The following is a 19,982-nucleotide window of genomic DNA, read 5'->3' as shown; positions in this document are numbered from 1 at the left end:
TGAGGGAGGGAAAAGTTAATTTTAAAAATGAACTGCTATAACATTTTAAATGACGATGCATCAGTACTTTCTGAATTCCAATTAATCATTGGCATAAATTATCTACTTTACCTTATCAAAGCAGATGACCTTTAGTTTGCCACAGATGTTGATGCGTGGTGGACTAATGCAGAATATCCCATATTTTTTCAATCTGTTCTGGGCATAGATTGTCCCAACAGTCATTGCAGCAGGCAGGGCAGGTGGAACAATAATAGTGATCAGATCTAGGACACGTTTCACCAATCGTCCTACTGACACCTGCAGTAAGCAGATTAAGCAGAAAACACTTTAATGAAAACCAAAAGGATGATTTAAAAAAAAGTATTTAACAGCTAATTTCTCAAATTCATTCCTGTGCTCAGACTATTGAATACTGGAGTTGGGATGTCATGCTGAGGTCACTTTTAGAGAGTAGTGAGAGTTATAAAGGAGAGGCTGGACAGGTTAGGACTTTTTCCACTGGACACAAGGCGGAGGGTGGCCTTATGGAGGTTTAAAAATCATGAAGGGCACAGATAAAGCGAATATCCCATTTTCCCTGGGGTAGGGGAATTCAAAACTGGAAGGCATATTTTTAAGGTGAGAGAGGAGAAAGATTTAAAAGGGACTAAAGGGGCAATCTTTTCTCACAGAGTGATTCATATGTGGAAGAGCTTCCAGAGAAAAAGTGTTGGATGCAGGTACAGTTACAACATTTAAAAGCCATTTGGACAGGTACATGAACAGGAAAGGTTTAAAGGGAAATAGACGAAATGTAAGCAAGCGGAAATAGTTTAGTTTGGGATAATTGGTCAGCATGGACGCATTGGACCAAAGGGTCTAATTCCATTCAATATGACACTATATGAAATCGCACCACTTGCAATACAAATTGGAAGGCACTACATAATCACTAGAATTCCTCATTATACATTCCATGAAGGGAAGATCCAAGCTGGCAATAAGCATTGAAAAAGAACTGACCATGCCAGTTTCCAATGCAACAACCAGTCCCATAAAAATATAAATAGTGAATCTTTCCTGTTGGCATCAACTGAACTTTGACAATAAAAGACAACTGATTTTCTCACTGAAATCACAACCTGAACCACTCACTGCAAAAATTCACTTGGAAATGACCACTGAAGTTCAATTTTTAAACTACTCTTAAAGCATATTTGCTCAACTAATGACAGTCAGTAGTTATTACTAAAGTGCTGCAAATCACCATGGAGATACCCTTAGAAGTAATTACCACATCTGCAAATAAAAAATCTATCTACCCTGCTTTAGATGTCATCCACACCAGTGGAAATCCATCCCTGAAGCTTTCCCTAAGCATCTGTCATAGCAATCATCATTTTGAAAAGTTTCACATGTAGATTACTGACACAGCCCACCATGGAAATTAAGATCCATCATTTGAGTTACTGTTTAAGAATAATTGAGATGATATTCTAGAGCCTTGTCTTCCTTTAAATATAAGGTTCTCCCAGTGCCACAGCAAATTAACAGTGGCAGGCAGCAGGTGGAAACGGAGTTTCTCAAGACAATCTGAATAATGAAGCTGAAAATGTGTTGCTGGAAAAGCGCAGCAGGTCAGGCAGCATCCAAGGAACAGGAGAATCGACGTTTCGGGCATAAGCCCTTCTTCAGGAAGGGCTTTCTCCTAAACCGAATAATGAAGGCAGGCTGTCATGCTCTGTAACTATGGCTCTAGATTGCACGTCTTCACTTTAAAATTTTTGCTGAAAAGAAATTAAGGTTGGAGGATCAAACAAACTCATTTGGAAATTCCATAACAATTTGCAATCTGCTCCCCGCTTCTATGTCCTGAAAATACTTAAGTACTATAGCTCCTCTTTATTTACTGAGGAGAGCCTGATCTCCATGTAATGAGATCCAACACAGGACAGCCAAGACAGTTCTATACATGGGGTATCATGGGTATGAAGCTCCCATTCTATCATTCCACACCATGGAATTTTGTGGCTAATTGTACACCATAATCTTGAAGATATGAAGAATTGATACTTGAAGAATTGCAATATGCACCATGCCAATTATGAGTTTGAGGAAGTGTCATTGGCTTATAATCAAATGTACAAACTCAAGGCCTGCAAACATAACTGGCAGTAATAATGAAGAACTCAGAACACTCACCTTCTGCCTCTCTAAAATCACAATGCTGTATATGTCCCCAATCAGAGCTAGAAAAAAAACCCACAACTGTTAGTCTTGAATTAGGTGTGATCACATAAAACCATCTCTCAAACCAAATGCTCCAATCTCTTGAGTAAGAATAGAATGGGACAGTGGTGTCCAGCTTCTTCAACATGCCTCTCCCCTCCCAACGGCATCAAGTTATACTAGGGTCCAATTCCCCAAATATATCTCTCTATTTTGTCAAATGGACATCTTTTATGGGTTAACCTAGTTAGTGCTGGAAGGCTATTTGACGGGAAATGTGATTTGGTCCTAAATCATTATTTAAAAAAAAAACATTTTTTATATTGAAACAGTCTGGAAGAACAGCACTTATGCACAATATCCATAACTTTAACCTATCCAAATTTGATACATCGTTCATAAAAATAAAAACTGTCAGTTCAATTATCAGGATAAGGGTGTTATTTTTAGTAATGAAATCTATTGGATAGCAGCCTCGTACAGTCTAATTTAGTGAATATCATAGTAAAGTGGCTTTGAAATTTAGATATATATTATCAGAGATCAAATGCATCCAATCAGAAAGAATTACAAACATCATATATCCTAATAATTTGAGCATTAGTATGCAGATTATTGCTAAGCAGATGGTGCTTGATAGCACTGTTGATCACCCCTTCCATCATTTTACTGATAATTAGCCAAGTTGCATTTGTTCTGCACTGTTAATACAGGACATACCTGGCCAATTTTCCATATTGTTGAAATAAGGGTTGAATCCCTAGCTTGATGGTAATGGTAGAATGGGGTTATGCTGGGCCATGAAGTTGCACAATATCAGAGTACAGTTTTGTTGCTAATTGCCTAAGTCTCATGGATGTCTAGTCCTGAGCAGTTAGATCTGTTCAAAGCCTATTCCATTTAGCACTGTGATAATGCCACAAAACACAATAGAGGTATCCCTTTATGTGAAGATATAACAACTTTATCTCCACGCAGTGATCACTCCTACAGATATAGTCATGGGCAGATGCATCTGCAGCAGGCACACTGGCAGGAATGAGGTCAAGTAAGGATTCCCCTCATCATCTGCTGAAGACCAAAGCATGCAGTTATGTCCTTCAGGATTCAACCATCTTGATTAGTCGTGATGCTGTCATGCCACTCTTGATGATCACTGAAGTTCTAGATCCAGAGTACATTCTGCAGCCTTGCTACCCTCAGTGCTTTCTCCACATGGTCTTCAACAAAAGTGTTGATTCATCAGCTGAGGGACAGGGGTACATGGCGATAAGCAGGAGGTCTCCTTGTCCATGTTTGACCTGAAGCATGAGACCCTACTGATAATGTTAAGGACGCCCAGACAATCCCTCCCAACTACACACCTTTGTGCCACCACTTCTGCTGGGGCTGTTTTTGCAGTGGGACAGAGCATACCCATGAGTAGTGATGTTGTTTTATGGGAAATTACCCTCAATGCCTCTCACCATCCTGACTTGGAAATATATTGCCGTTCATTCTGTGTTGCTGGGTCAAAATCCTGGACCATCCTCCCTAGCAGGACTATGGTTCCATATACAGGACATGGACTGCAATAGCTCATGGCAGCTACTCACCACCACATTATCAAGGGCAACCACAGATGGACAATAAATTCTAGCTCCATTAGCAATGCCCACATCCCATGAATTCATAAAAATAAATTAAGAACCAATCACACAGCTGTGGATCTAGAGTCGCATGTAGGCCAGACTAGGCAAAGACAGCAGTTTTCCTTCCTGAATAGGACATTAATGAATCAGATGGGTTTTTACAACAATGGTTTCATGGCCTTCACTAGATTTTAATTTTAGGTTTTTCTTTTAATTGAATTAACGTTGAATGTGCCCTGGTGGAATTTGAATCCAGGTTCCCAGAACATTGACTAGGCCTCTGGTTTACAAGTCCAGCAACAAACCACTCGGCCATCAGACCCTTCCCTAAACAGGGAGGGAGGTTCCATCACTTGTACACATCAAAAGCATATCTGCACTTCGCAAAATAAACCAAAACACAGCTTACCGAGTATTGCAAGGAAGACAACAAATTTTACAGCATCTTTGTAGAACTTAAATCCCAGAGGTTTTGGATACAGAATGGAACTGATCAGTTCTCCTTTAGCAGTACAAAAGCCTGCAGAAAATAAAAAGAGACAGAGTAATTGTCACTAATTGGAAAAGGTTTAAACAAAAGATGCACAAAACTGACTGAGGTAGAGTGCCATTACATTTGACTACTACATGTTGGTGTGCAACACGTGCCAATTCCAGTATCAGAGCTGAAAAATATCTTGTTCCACCTTTGTTCACTTTCAAGGTAAGCTTAAATTTTATTCAGATTCATTTTTGAACTTTAATTATTGAAGGACAGTAGTTTAATATAATGGCCCAACACCACCCATTTAAAAAAAAAAATTCTACACCTCTTATGCATGAAAATAAAATACAACTAACCCAATTAAAGTTAACGTGATGAGACAATCAGGTCAGATGCCCCAAGCAGAAAAGAACACCTTGCACAGAGAAGGTTGCTCTCCTTTACCAGGAGATCTTTTAATTCAGAATACTAGTAAAAATTTGTTTCTGCTACCAATGAGAGCAAAGTTTTTTTTGGAAATTATATTGGAGAATACATATATTTGAAGAATCCTGTCAAAGTATATAATCCTACAATCCATATTTGTACCTTAACATACAATATTGGTTTTTACAATAAATCGTGCAATATTTCAAAATTAAAGGCTTTCACTGTAACTCAAGTAACACTTTCCCAGTATCACATTTCATTTCTGGCTGAAAGAGGTTTAAAAAACTCATCCTCAAATCTTTACCTTGCATCATTACTCCTTTCTATTAATTGCCTTCCAACTCCACTGAGCTTCCTCTTTTGATCTGTCCTCTTCTCCACACCAAGAAATACCCCCATCCCACCTCTTTCCCTGGATCCAATTGCTTCACAAACTATTAAATTTAACTTCTTCCGGTTTGGAGGATAGGCCTGTGAATGGACGCGTTAACTTGGCTTCTCTCCTCACAGATGCTGCCTGATCACATGAGTATTTCCTGCTTTTTCTGTTTTAAATTCTGCCTTTAACACCTGGAAATTAGTTGTTTTTCACAACACATCCTCCACCTTCAGAGGTGACACTTACAGAAATGAAACTCTATACTATCAAATTTCAGATCATGCACTGGGTCCTCAGATCAAGGTTTGAGATCAGCCAACAAGAATTCAAAAATCAATCAGTATTCTAACATAACATACAGCCAAGCTCATAGGATTCATTGTGGTTTACATGCAGAATCTACAATCAATCTATCAATAATATCTATTCCTAGGTATGTCCTGAATTAAAGCTGCCATTAATAACACAAGAAATAGAAGCAAGGTAGTTCATTCAACAAAATCGTGACTAATCTGCCTTAGGCCTCAAATCCTCTTTGAGTTTATTACAGATCTGAACCTCTCAATATTTCAAAATCTATTTCCTTTTTAAATACTTCCAGTGATCTAGCTTCCACAACTCTCAAGTAGGGAATTCTAGACATTTGCTACCCTCTGGGAGAATAAATTGCAAAATGGTGTTAGTTTAAATGAATGTCCCCTTATTCTGTAACTATGTCCCTAGTATGAGATTCCTTAACCAGAGGAAACCTCAACTCCTACTCTTTTTGAGCTTCTTCAGAATCTTGTGTGTTTCAATAATAGTGTGTTTCAATAAATCAAAGCCTAAACTGCTTAACTGTATTTGATAAGTTAACCTCTTCATTCCAGAATTTGCTGAAGGAATCTCTTTTGAACTGCCTTCAATGTCAGGATATCCTTTCTTAAATATGGGAAATAAAACTGTACGCAGAACTTCAAGCATGTCCACACCCTATACAGATGTAACAAGACTTGTCTATTTTTAAAATCCAAACCCTTAACAAATCAAGCCAAAATATCACGTCTTCTTAACTACTTGCTGCACATGCAAGCTAACCTTTTGTGTTCCATGTGCTGCACTTTTGGAGTCTCTAATTAAATTATAGTTTGCATTCCTTCTCTACATTTACCTGACCCCAGAATTACCCATTTAGTACCTGTTCTCACCACTACAGCCACCACCTGCTGATCCACGTTGTAGGATTTTGATTGGAGGACCTCAGTTCCACAGAAGAGTGTGTGCCGTTTATGTTCTTCAGGTGAATAGTTCATGTCCTGATCAGGTAGTGGGGTCTTCATCACTGGTATGCTCTCACCTGCCAAAATACCAAAGCAGCATTGAATCATTTTCACTGCGATAACAATATGAAAATTACTTTCAGCGAAGTCATCCACATCTTAACAATGTAATTCATAAATTTAGTAACACAGAACTCAAGAATTACTGAAGGGGACACTTTGTCAAAGCTTTATGTCTTGCAATACGCAAAGTGGCTCAGTGGTTAACACTGCTGCCTCACAGCACCAGAGTCCCAGGTTCGATTCCAGTCTCGGACGACTGTCTGTGTGGAGTTTGCACATTCCCCCCGTGTCTGTGTGGGTTTCCTCCGGGTGCTCTGGTTTCCTCCCACAGTCCAAAGGTGTGCAGGTCAGGGGAATTGGCCATGCTAAATTGCCCATAGTGTTAGGTGCATTAGTCAGAGGGAAATGGGTCTGGGTAGGTTTCTCTTCAGTGGGATGGTGTGGACTGGTTGGGTCAAAGGGCCTGTTTCCACACTGCAGGGAATCTAATCTAAAAAAAAAATCTACAAAAAAAACAAAAAACAAAAAAAATGGGCGGCACAGTGGTTAGCACTGCTGCCTCTCAGCACCAGGGTCCTGGGTTCGATTCCAGCCTGTCTGTGTGGAGTTTGCACATTCGCCGTGTCTGCGTGGATTTCCTCCGGTGCTCCGGTTTCCTCCCACAGTCCAAAGATGTGCAGGTCTGGTGAATTGGCCCTGCTCAATTGCCCACAGTGTTAGGTGCATTAGTCAGTGGTAAATATAGGGTAGGGGAATGGGGTTGGGTGGGTTTCTCTTCAGAGGGGCGGTGTGGACTTGTTGGGCTGAAGGGCCCTTTTCCACACTGTAGAGAATCTAATCTAATCTAATCATATCAGGACAATCAGCAAGAATACCAAGTCAAGGGGAAAACAATATTTATCTTGTTAGGAGAGGAGTGCAAATTGGTTGGTATGTAGACTCTAGTAGCAATGTTGTCATGGAGAACAACAAAAATGACAATTAGCAGTTAACTGCCAGGCTTTGTTTAAATTTTAAACCAGGCAGGTTGACCCTTATTGGTTAGGGCATTGTCCAAGAAAGAACCGGTGAATGGCTGTTACCTATTTTGCTGAATTGAAATTTCAGTCTGGAGGAGAAAGTGAGGACTGCAGATGCTGGATATCAGAGCTGAAAAATGTGTTGCTGGAAAAGTGCAGCAGGTCAGGCAGCATCCAAGGAGCAGGAGAATCGACGTTTCGGGCATAAGCCCTTCTTCAGGAATGAAGAAGGGCTTATGCCCGAAACGTCGATTCTCCTGCTCCTTGGATGCTGCCTGACCTGCTGCGCTTTTCCAGCAACACATTTTTCAGCTGAAATTTCAGTCTGCAAACATTTACCATTGCCCTGTCTAATACATGTAACTTTCAGTTCTTGCAAGTGCACCACACTAAATGCAACTGACAATATAAATTGGTTGTTAGTGTAATTCTTTGCATATGCAATTATCAAGAAAAGGTTGTCCATTTCCAAAATCACACTGAACATTGGACAGTATGGAAAATGTTAGCTAGTTGGATACAGTTAGTACCTTACTTGTTGCAAACAGCTGAAAGGATATGCTGTTGCACTCGATCTGTCAGTCTTTAGAACATACCACATACAATCTTGGCATCATACCACTGCTGAAATTCATGTACCATATTACTCATTTATTTGACAGGCAGAACAGCAACAGCCTGTTAGCCTAAGACACCATTCATGTTGTCGTTTCTATTCACATCATAAAATATGCTGTTCACCTGTTGCTCAAATTTTACTTTTGCAGAGTAATGAGAGATAGACTGTGTGCTTTTCAGAATGAAAAGTGACAGCTTTAGGGCTATTCATGAGCCTGTACAATATGCGTAGAGAAATAATATATTCAGCACAGACATTATCATGCAGGATGGCTTTGATGGGCCTACTTCAGCATTAAGCTTGCACGGTGAACCTACAGTCTTATTTACTCATTCATGAATTTCGCCTCTCCTGGAAAATACATTTGTGTTGACTTTAAATGGTATAGAAAAGAGCTCTGCAGCTTTTTAAAATGTATCTTTTAGGCTTACACATGAAAAATCACTTCGATAAGATTCTGAAAAGGTGGCCGACGGCTGTGCTTTTCCAGCACCACTCTAATCTAGTCTCTGGTTTCCAGCATTTGCAGTCATTGTTTTTACCCGTGAAAGCATAAACAGTCAGACCTTCAGGAAAGCAAACATGTTAAAATAAAACATGAATTTGTTTCTCACCTGTAAGCATGCTCTCATTAACCATGCACTCTCCAGTTAGGAGTGCTGCATCACATGGGACTTGAATCCCATCTTCAGGAATCACAATGCAGTCACCAGGTACTAAATCCTGAGAATTCACCATTTCCTCTTCTGTAAAATAAACCAGTATATCAATAATCAATGCAGTACAGATGACAAGCTGGTAAGGAATTACAGAATCACTCAAGGCCAAGGTTACAGGCTAGACCATTAAGGAAAATCACAGAATTTGTTTACAACCTAAAATACAATGGTGAGCTTGCAAATCATGATTAGTTTCACAAAATATGCATATAAAACGCTACAGGATAGAATTAGTTCTGCACAAACCTCACGCAAACATTTAACTGTCCTAATGTCTTTTTGTGCTATTTGAGTTGACATCTGTTGCAACAGCACAGGACAGAATTCCTGTTTCAATATTCCTAGTGACAAACTGAAATCAGTTAACAATACAGTTTAGGGGGACTGAAGATCTTTAACCGTAGAATTTAGTCTTTGAATGGCTAGTCCACTCTCAATAACCCGGATCAAAAATATTCTTGTTGCTTTAAGCACCATCTCCACGCTGCTTGCCACTGTGAAATGTCCCTTACGCAGGGAATCCAGCATAACATTCAGTTTAAATAGAAACAGCATAAATCACACACCTCCAGTTTCCCTGCGGATCCGCAAATTGACTGTAAGCTTCACCATATCCCGTAATATTACACTTTGCTGCACACAAAGGAAATTATTTCAATCAGTGACTATGTCACAAAACTTTGACAGAGATAATAATTAGAAATATGTTGAATTGCACTTTGATTATTAGATGAAAGAGGGTAACACTACAGTGGGGCATACAATTTCACCATTCCTATTCATACTGCATGATGTGCATTTTAATGATTTTGCTTTCACTTTCAACAAATGTTGCAGTTTCACGTTTATTTAAGCATGGAGTGCTTTACTTTCTCAGTCAGTGAATGGTGGTTTAGTGTTTAAGAAAATATACCCACGTGACATACGTATCCTTTCATCATGAGTTGAAGACATCTCCTACTAAAATTAATCTACAATACTAAAAAAAATGGCGTTGCATGTATTCTGCAATTTTCTATTCCAGCCATATAAACCTGACTCATGCTCCTTCAATTCAGACAACTTGCATGTTCCAATTTTGTTGCCCGTTTGTTGTCACCTTACCTCCAGATCAAGGACTACGCTCTGGTATTCCTTTATTAAACACTCTGCCTCTCCATTTCTTTCCTTCTTTAAAGCACTCCTTAAAACCTACCCCTAAAATCCAATAACCTGCCCTAATTCCTGATGTGTCTCTGACAAATTTTGCTTGATGATACTGTGATGAAGCATCTTAGGGCATTTTATCATATTAAATACATTACATAACTGCAAGTTTGGAAGCAATGTAGGTAATTGCAAATCTCAAATTACAAAATGTATGGGTTGGTAATCAATAAAATTGAGAAAACAAACCACAAAACTAGTGGGTAAGGGCATTTCTAAAAAATCCCCTTCCAGAATGCAGATTCTCAATGGAGTGCATTACACCATGGATAGGGCAAGCCCTGTTGCGCTTTGTTCAAGTTGTCATTTTTCCTTCGAGAATAAGTCATCCTAACTCTGACACAAGTGTCCTTCAAATTCACACACTCAAATCCAAGACATTTCAGTTGTACCAGTGTTCATGTCGCTTCTTAACCTGACTCCTCCAGTTTGACTTTTGTGGATTTAGAGCTTCGCAAAGACCTATGTATAACATTCTTGGATAACATTAATAGTTAAACCCCAATCAGAACAGCAAGGGGTAATGGATATCAGCAAATTGAAACTGCTGCAACTTTATGGAAGCAAGTACTTAAACTTTGTGCGAGACCAAGGTTCCACAGAACTCCTTTATGCAGCACATAAAGACCAAACCTTTGATAACCTTGATATTAACAGTGACAGTTTGGCCGTTAAATCATGAAGGGCATCACTGTCAAACTTGATCCTTCCTCAACTGATTGACACATTTCCAAGTGATCACTAAAAAGGAGTGCCTTGGTAGATGCACCCACTCCCTAGATCTGAGGCACTGCACCCTGGCTAAGATCAGCTAGAGACTGGAAATTTGACCCAGGTCTGCAAGTTTAAGTATCATCTCACTGGGTGCATTTGCATTGGCAACATAATTATAATGATGATCTAAACCAAAATATTCTGGAGATGCAGTCTTTAATCTCACTTCCCAATAGTTCAAACTTTATTGCCTTGGTTCATGGTGCAATATTAAGTACTTCATTTGCTTCATAGCCATGTAACCTCGTTATTTTTATTTGTGGAAACTGCAAAAAAAAATTGCAAAATACTAGAAATATGATATAGAGGTTGTTCCTTGCTGAGTTTACACTCCATTCAGTAAATAATATGCACCAAAAAGCATCTTTTACCTGCATCATTGCTTCATTCATGATTTCTTTTCTGTGTAAATGTGAAGGACATTAATTTCAGCAGGGACAGGGACGAAAGAGAAATAAAATCAACATCCCATTCCCTATTTCTATTATTTGGTCTGTATTATAGCATGAGACTCTATGGATAGGCAGATGATCTATACTCCCAGCTGAAATCCATCTCTCTCCATTTGTCAAACTTTCCCCATTAATTAAAAACCACTACATAACAGTCTCAAAAACTCTTTTTACAAAGTACACAAGTAGTAAAATACAGATAGCAGTCCTACACTCCAAGTCGGGAGTGATTTATAAGGTTATTGAAGACACTGAGCCTGAGCAGCTGGTGTATTTCTATCTCTCCTGATATGTATGTTACCCAAATCGCTGATATACAAGAAACTTTCAAAACTTACAGCCAATATTTGCTGCAAATGACTATCAAGTAGAATGAAAAGCCTACCCTTTGTACATAACTGTGAAGACAAAATAAAATGCCAAGAAATCCAAATATATTGGTGGTGCACAGCATCCAAGATAACACTTAAATATCTATGTATTAGTTGAAATTGTCAAATTACTGCTTCCCTGTTAACACACAATATTCATTGACATTTTATATATATTAAACCCAACTTTATGTCTTTTAAAATGATATCAAAGCACCAAGCTAATTTTGATTCCAGTAACAGGTCTGCAGAACCGTCATATAAAAGCCAACTCAGTGGACTGTGCCTTCATGTTGTACCTTGCGTGTCTGGTACAGGGATATACCAATAGATATTACGGAGATGAGCAGAATGCACCCAGCATAGTAGTAATATTGTTCTGTGATCCAAAGTATAATACTGAAGATCTGGAAAATGTAAAAAGGATTCAGCACCTGAAACAAAAATAAAAATTTTTAAAACTGCAGCACACAGCAGAAGTTGTGCAAACAGAAACCATCAAGGAACAAAGGGCACTAAAGATCAACAGGGCTGCTATTCACCTTTGCCACAATGCGTCTTTTTCTTGCCAAACTACAGCAAGATTCCAAAATATCAGGAGGGAGACGAGAAGTGCACACAATATTCCAAGTAGTCTTACGAATGTCCTGTACAATCGCAACATGACCTCTCAACTCCTATAATCTCTACACTAGATAATCTCTACACTAGATAATGCCCTCACCATCAGTATCCATATGTATACGCATATATGCAAGTGCATGCATAGGGGAAGTTGTCAATGGGCATTAACTACAGAAACGAACATTTCCCTTTCTCTAGCTCAGATACATCAAAACTAATGCCCTATTACCACAAGGGCATAAGGGCTTATGCCCGAAACGTCGATTCTCCTGTTCCCTGGATGCTGCCTGACCTGCTGCGCTTTTCCAGCAACACATTTCCAGCTCTGATCTCCAGCATCTGCAGACCTCACTTTCCCCTCTATTACCACAAGGTCAAGATCAGCTAACTCAATATAAATCAGGGGCTAAAAAGGTTTTCATCAAATAAATGGTGCTGCAGGGCAAAAATCTTAAAATTCTATCCAAAATTAATGAACAAAATTATGATTTGTTTTGGCAAAAAAAGAAAAAGATCATTGTTTCTGAACACAATCTGCAATCAAAAAGTTAAATCATTCAATCGAGTGAAACATGACTGGTAAGAACAAACAGGTCAATTGGCATCCTCTTTGTACTCAGAATCACACCTTGAGACTTACTTGTTAAGGGTACTTGTACTCTAGCATTTGATCAAGCTGATAGGACATTGAGACCCAGCCTTCACTGATAACTACAATGGAGATCAATTATTGGAAATGCAAGTATGAATTACTTTATATCCCCACTAAATTAGAGATTTAATATCTGACCCCCTACTCCCCACCCTCCACTTAGAGAGAAAGAATAAAGAAGAATCAATAGTAAAAGGCAAACTAATTAAGTGACTATAAGTAAGGCAGGTAGAGGGATCCTGAATTTAATTTTGCCTCAATGTTTGATCATGCCCTTATTAGGAGGCAATTATTTCCTGTGTGAATGAGGAAAAGGAGTGTTCGGAAGATGGGTAAACTGATCACTGCACTGTGGCACAGGAGGTCATTCAAGTGAGGGGAGCAAAAAGTGGTAGTGATAGGGGACTCTTATAACTAAGGGCGAGATAGCAAACATTACAAGCTGGATCAAGAGTACCACATTTTGCGTTGCCTGTCTGGTGCCAAGGTAAAAGACATCTCTTATGCTCGAAACGTCGATTCTCCTGTTCCTTGGATGCTGCCTGACCTGCTGCGCTTTTCCAGCAACACATTTTCAGCAGTAAAAGACATCTCAAACTGGGCTAAAAGGATACAGGTGTGGAAGGGGAAGGGTCCTGTTGTTGTGAACCATTTTTGGACCAACATAAAAGAGTACACAAGGAAATCCTTTCAGGGTACATCAGTAGCTTGGAACAAAATTAAAGAACAGGACCTCAAGGGTTATAATGTCTGGATTATTAGCTAAACCACGTGTAAATTGGTTTTGAAATGAGAAAATTAGGACAGTACACACTCGTTAAATAGCGTGGGAACGTGAAGTTCCATTTCCAGGGGATAGGAACTCTACCATTGGCCGGGCGCCACTTGAACCAATCTGGGACCAGGATTGTAGCAGAAAGGCTAAATGGGTGGTCACAAGTATTTTAAACTAGTTAAAAGGGTGGGAGGGGGCTCAGGAGAGGTTGTTAACTTTTCCAGAAAATGTAATAGGAACGAGAGTATGGAAAGGGTCAGGAATCTAACTTCAAGCACAGCAGATAAGGGGACAACTATGAGAAAGGGTGCAGTCAACAAAGGACTAAGGGTGTTGTTTTGTAATTTGCATGCATTTAAATACTGGGTAAGTGACCTTGTAACACAGATTGAGATTAGAAGATACGATGTGGTTAACTCAGATGTGGCTGTAGATCTATTAGGGCCGGGAACTAAATATTCGAGAATACACGTCCTATCAAAAGGATAGGCAAAGAAGGTGAGATTGGCTTGCTAGTAAGCAATTAAATTTAATCAATAGCAAAATGCAATGTAAAGTCAGAAGGTGTAGAACCTGTGTGGGTAGAGTTGAGAACTGCAAAGGAAAAAGATCCTAAAGGGGAGTTATGTTCAGGTCCCCTGCCCCCCCCCCCCCCAAATAAATCAGGAGATAGAAAAGACTTGTAAGAAAGGCAATATTACTATAATCATGGGGACTTCAACATGCAGATGGACAGATGCCACATGGCAAGAAAAGGAATTAATGGAATGTCAATGGGATGGTTTCTTTGGAGCAGCTTGTGGTAGAGCCCACTATGGAACAAACAATTCTGGATTTGGTGGTTTGTCTTGAAGCAGACTTGATTAGGGAGCCTAAGGTGAAGGGTCCCCCAAGAGGACAGTGACCACAATACGATGGACTGCAGGATAAATTCTGAGAGGGTGAAGCGCTAAGCAGATGTAACAGTATTACATCTGAGCAAAGGTAACTATGAAGATATGAAGGAGGAACTGATCAGAGAGAGTGACTAGAAAGGCAGTCTAGTTAGGGAGACAGTGGAGCAGCATGCAGAGGGGTTTCTGGGGGTAATGTGGGAGGCACAGCAGCAATTCATTCCAAGGAAGAAGAAACATACAAAAGGGGAGGATGAGGCAACCATAGCTTATAAGGGAAGCCATAGACAGCTTAAATCAAAAGGGAGAGTATGCAATGTGGTGAAGATTAGTGGGAAGCCAGAGGATTGGGAAGCCTTTAAAAACTGAAAGAGGACAACAGGAAAAACAAACAAAGGGGAAGAAGAAGAAATAAAAGAGTAAGCTAACTCATAATACAAAAGAAGACTGCAAGAATTTGGTTAGACATGTATATAAAGAAAAGAAAGACAGATAAAAGTGGACATTAGACGGCCGGAAAAGTACACCATGCTAAAAATGAGGAACAAAGAAATGGAGAAAGAATTGAATAGGTACTTTGCATCAGTCTTCATGGTGGAAGATACCAATTGCATACCAGAACTTTAAGAGACTCAGAGGACAGAAGTGATTGCAGTGGCCAATACTATAGAGGTGGTGCTGGGAAGCTGGAAGGTCTACAAGTGGATAAATTGCTTGGATTAGACGGGCAATACTCCAGGGTTCTGAAGGAGACAGTTGTAATTTTACAGGCATTGGTGGGGATCTTTCAGGAATCACTGGAGTCAGGGAAGGTCCCAGTGGACTGGAAAATGTATAACATACTACCCCTGTTTAATGAGGGAGGCATGCAGAACACAGGAAATTACAGGTCAGTTGTCTGACTTTGGTCATTGGTAAGACTTGAGAGTCCATTATTAAGGATGAGATTGCAGAGTAAGGTAATGAGGAAGTTGGATAGAAGGAAACCAGTGGATGTAATCTATTTGAACTTCCAGAAGGCCTTTGACAAGACACCGTACAGGAGGCTGCTAAATAAGATAAGAACTCACAATGTTCAGGACAATGCACTGACATGGCTAGAGGATTGGCTGACTGGCAGAAGACAGAGTATGGAAATAAAGGATAAAAGCAAATTACTGCGGATGCTTGACAAAGGGTCAGTTTGACTCGAAATGTCAGCTCTTTTCTCTCCTTACAGATGCTGCCAGACCTGAGATTTTCCAGCATTTTCTCTGTTGGTTATGGAGATAAAGGAGTCATTTTCAGGAATGGCAGCTGGTGGCTAGTGGATTCCACATAGGTCAGTGTTAAGACAACTATTCGCGTTATAAATTAATGACCTAGACAAAGAATATAGTGCACTGTTGTTAAACTTGTAGATGACAAAAATAGGTGGAAGGACACAGTGTTAAGGGAGCAGGGAGGCTGCAGGAGGACTTGTAAAGGCTGGAAGAAAGGGCAAAGAAGTGGCAGATGGAATACAATGTTGGGAAGAAAAGTGTAAAGTTATGCACATTGATGGGAAAAATAGAAGCACAAATTATTTTTTGAAACAAAGACTTCAGAAATCTGAGGCATAAAGGGACTCAGGAGTTCTAGATCAGCACACTTAGGGTTAACGTGAAGGTTCAGTTGGCAGTTAGGAAGGCAAATGCAATATTAGCATTCATTTTGAGAGGGCTAGTAATGTACCACTGAAGCTACGTAAGGCTCTAGTTAGAGCACCTTTGGGAAATTGTGGGCAGTTTTGGGCCCTGATTCAAACTTACAGAATACTGAGAGGGCTGGATGGAGTAGACAGGGAGAAGGTGGTTCCACTAGTAATAGTCCCTAGGGCCTGTGGGCATAGCCTCAAAGTGAAGGGCAACCTTTTATAATTGAGATGAGGAGGAATTTCTTCAGCTAGAAGGTGGTGAATCTGTGGAACTCATGGCTGCAGAAGGCAATGAAGGCCAAACCATTGAGTGTATTTAAGACCGAGTGATAGGCTCTTGATTGGTAAGGGGATCCAGGGCATCAGGGAGAAAGCAGGAGAATAGAGTTGAGAAATATATCCACCATATCAATTGGCGAAGCAGAGTTTATGGGCTGTTAGGGTCTAATTCTGCTCTTATATAATTTGGTCTTACTCTCCTTGGTTAACAGCTATGTGGCGCACTGCTGCTTCTTCCTTCCTTGTGAAGGAGTGACAAGTTCTCATTCCCACCTGGGCACAACAGCATGATTGAGATCATGTGAATGCTCTGGCGACAACTTGTCTCCAACCAAGCACAAAAGATATTGAGGCTCTCAAATTTTGCCAACATAACACAGCAAATTGAGCAACATAATCATTATACAATCCACCTGACTCCAAAAAGCTAGGTTGCTCTTATGAAAAGACAGACTTTAACTCACCTCCTCTATTAAAAGCCTAAAGTATGATTTTACAGGCACATCAATCACATTTGGTCCATACAACCGTCTTCTACGAGAGGGAAAAAAGAACTTGTAACATGATTGGCATAGATTCCCAACACAATTATCTGCACCATTAACTTACTTTGTGCAAGAATGGGATTCAAATACAAGCATTTTAAGTACATAAATATTATATACTTTACAGTGATATTTGTAGTTATGTTCCCATCTCTGCTTCTACTATAGCTTTAAGCACTAACTGTATAAAACTCATTTCTACATTAGGCAGCATCCGAGGAGAGTCAACATTTCGGACATAAGCTCTTTTTCATGCCCGAAATGTTGATTTTTCCTGCTCCTCGGATGCTGCCTGACCTGCTGTGCTTTTCTAGCACCTGCAGTCCTCATTTCTATATTATTTCCCCATCTCCTGAAGAGACTTAATCTTGTTACACCGTATCTCCATGTGTACAAATAGCGCTCTCACATTTTGCCCAAGTGCTAATCTAGACAATGAACGTCAGCTCTCACCCACTGCCTGTGTAAATTCAATTTCCAGTCAGGGTCATTCAGCAGTGATTAGGTCCTCATGCCTTGATTTTAAATTGCCGTTATTGCTCAACAATTCTGGAAGCAACTGTAGTATTGCAACTGAATCAAATAAAATATTCATGACTGAGATTAAGCTCAAGTAAGGGTATCATGAGGAATGGAGGAAAGGCAAGTACATGGAGTTGAAGCACAGATCAGGCAGAAGTCAAGAGTAGTGAAATTGGCTGAATAGGTTGAATGGAGACAAAAAAAACTGCAGATGCTGGAATCCAAGGACAAGTAGGACTGAAGAAGGGTTTGACCTGAAATGTTGACTTCCCTACCTCCTGATGCTGTCTGGCTTGCTGAGTTCTTCCAGCCTATTGCTTGTCTACCTTAAGAAATTGAATGTTTTTCTCTTGCTCCCATGTTCTAACAACCACTGCAGCAGACAACAGTTAACTCAACACTGGTCAGCGACTGAGCATATACTTTCTAGAGATGTACCTCCCCACCCTTTGCTTTTGTATTTAACTATAAAGTGGTGATTCCAGCTTTCCCTGATGTGTATGGTTCAGTACAAAATTCCTTAAAATAGTAACCATTCTAGAAAATTAGTTCTCCACTTAATTGGATGCAATTGGCTTTCTAACAGTCATTCATTTAACTGTCAAAGTCTGACAGCTATTCTGTCAAGTTTTACCAACTGTTGATTGTCAGAGATATTTCAGCAGTACATTCATCTGTTTAAATACAAATAATATTGAGAATGTACTGAGTACTCACTTTGAATTTTGGTTATGTTTGCTAAGTCCCCTCTGTTGCCTGTGAATGTCTCCACACGTCAGTGTTTCTTCAAGAACACTGCAAATGAACAAAAATATGATTCGCCTGGAAGCACACATTCTAAAAAGCCCTACACTTTCTTTTTAGAATACATCCCAAAATGAGACACACAGATGAGAAAAGGGAGTTGATCAATGATAAATCCTTGGGGGACACCGATGGTAATCGTGTAAAAGTAGGAGGGATAACCACTCCTGGAAAGATTTTAACTACAATTTGATAAATTGAAGTAAAGCCAAATAAATTCATGTTGTGGCAAAGTTGTAAAATGAATTCACAGCCAATCATATAGAGACGAATGTACAAAGAAAAGGTTATATCCCACTACCAAGCTTGTTCATCTACAGACCATGTACGTATTCTTTGTCAAGTACTCTTCCCAATCCTGTTAAATGGACAATAACTATATATAATACCTCTAAGGGAGGGGTTGGGACATAAATGGTAATGTCACTGGATGAGTAACCTGTCATCCTGACCTGGTCTGACAAACACTGGACTCATCACAATGGGTTGACTCTTCACCGCCTTGTGACAAATTAGGGATTGACAATAATTACTTGTGTAAGCAGTGATGCCCACATCCCATGGGCAAATAAAAAGATGAAAGAAATGAAACTCAAATGTCTCAATCACAAAAGTAATCATGTAAAATTATCGAGCCAATCCAATTCAACAATGACCAATTATATTCCACAAACATCTATAAACCAGACCTTATCATTGCATTATTAACACTAATCAAAATCTTTCCAAGTTTCACACAAGATTCAGACAGTCAGGAATGAGGCACACCACTCAATCACCAAAACTAAGCTGGAAATGAAAGCCTGAAACCACAAAATTGTGGAATTCTTTCACTCCTTCAATTTTCTTCCTCTTTATAGATTCCCAAAACCCAGGCTTGACATCATTTAATCAGTGCTTCTTGATTTAGCTCATTGCTATTTATCCTTTAAAGCTTCAATGACATCCTGCACTAGGAATCATCTGTTTATTTTTTCCTTTCAGAAGCATGTGAAGCAGAAAAGCTCAAAACCAGAAATACCAACATCCAAACCTGTTGGAGCTACATGGGCACTGGTGCCATTAGACTCCACACCTAAGCACTTAGCCTATTCACAGGCTCAGGTGATCTCAGTCACCTTGCTGATACTTGACTGAATGCAACAATGTGCATCATGACTAGAACCCTCCACTCAACACCTCTCCCTGGCCTCCTATCCTTGCAAACATTACTCCCTCACATATCCATTAGCTATCAAAGGCCCAAAACTTACTTGTAAACATCTGTGCTGTATCTCATTTACTACTCCATAACAGTCAGAGAGCTACAACACAGAAAAGTGCCCTTCGGCCCATTGTGTTCATGTTGGTAAAAAAAACCCACAATTATTCTAAACTAATTTTCAAGCATTTGGCCCAAAACCGTGTAGTCCTTGGTATCACAAGTGCACACCTAAATAAAATATTTAGAGGATTTCTGCCTCTATTCACCACCATCCTCTGGGTGAAAAATGTTTTTCCTCACATCTCCTCTAAACCTTCTGCCTCTACTGTAAATCTATGCCCCCAGTCATTGATCCCTCCATCAAGTGGAAAAGTTTCTTCCTATCTACCCTAT

The 19,982-nt window shown here is 39.7% G+C and overlaps 1 protein-coding gene across 6 annotated transcripts in view; it reads right to left on the bottom strand.

Annotated features, from left to right (window-relative positions):
- The window catches only part of atp13a2 (ATPase cation transporting 13A2), a 109,817-nt gene that overhangs the window by 34,880 nt on the left and 54,955 nt on the right, over window positions 1-19,982 (bottom strand). For all 6 annotated transcript variants that reach the window (XM_087980515.1, XM_087980516.1, XM_043675701.2 and 3 more), the window contains exons 7-15: window positions 18,299-18,376; window positions 16,979-17,048; window positions 11,916-12,050; window positions 9,380-9,446; window positions 8,709-8,840; window positions 6,312-6,470; window positions 4,252-4,362; window positions 2,185-2,231; window positions 112-300 (exon numbers count right to left, since the gene is read on the bottom strand). In XM_087980515.1, the coding sequence (XP_087836641.1) occupies window positions 112-300; window positions 2,185-2,231; window positions 4,252-4,362; window positions 6,312-6,470; window positions 8,709-8,840; window positions 9,380-9,446; window positions 11,916-12,050; window positions 16,979-17,048; window positions 18,299-18,376 (988 nt within the window). The remainder of the gene's footprint in view (window positions 1-111; window positions 301-2,184; window positions 2,232-4,251; window positions 4,363-6,311; window positions 6,471-8,708; window positions 8,841-9,379; window positions 9,447-11,915; window positions 12,051-16,978; window positions 17,049-18,298; window positions 18,377-19,982) is intronic.

This window comes from Chiloscyllium plagiosum, unplaced genomic scaffold (assembly GCF_037043375.1).
Source record: "Chiloscyllium plagiosum isolate Xiang-an unplaced genomic scaffold, Cpla_swu_hap1 HiC_scaffold_37, whole genome shotgun sequence".
NCBI lineage: Eukaryota > Metazoa > Chordata > Chondrichthyes > Orectolobiformes > Hemiscylliidae > Chiloscyllium > Chiloscyllium plagiosum.
This window is presented reverse-complemented; position numbering and strand designations above follow the sequence as displayed.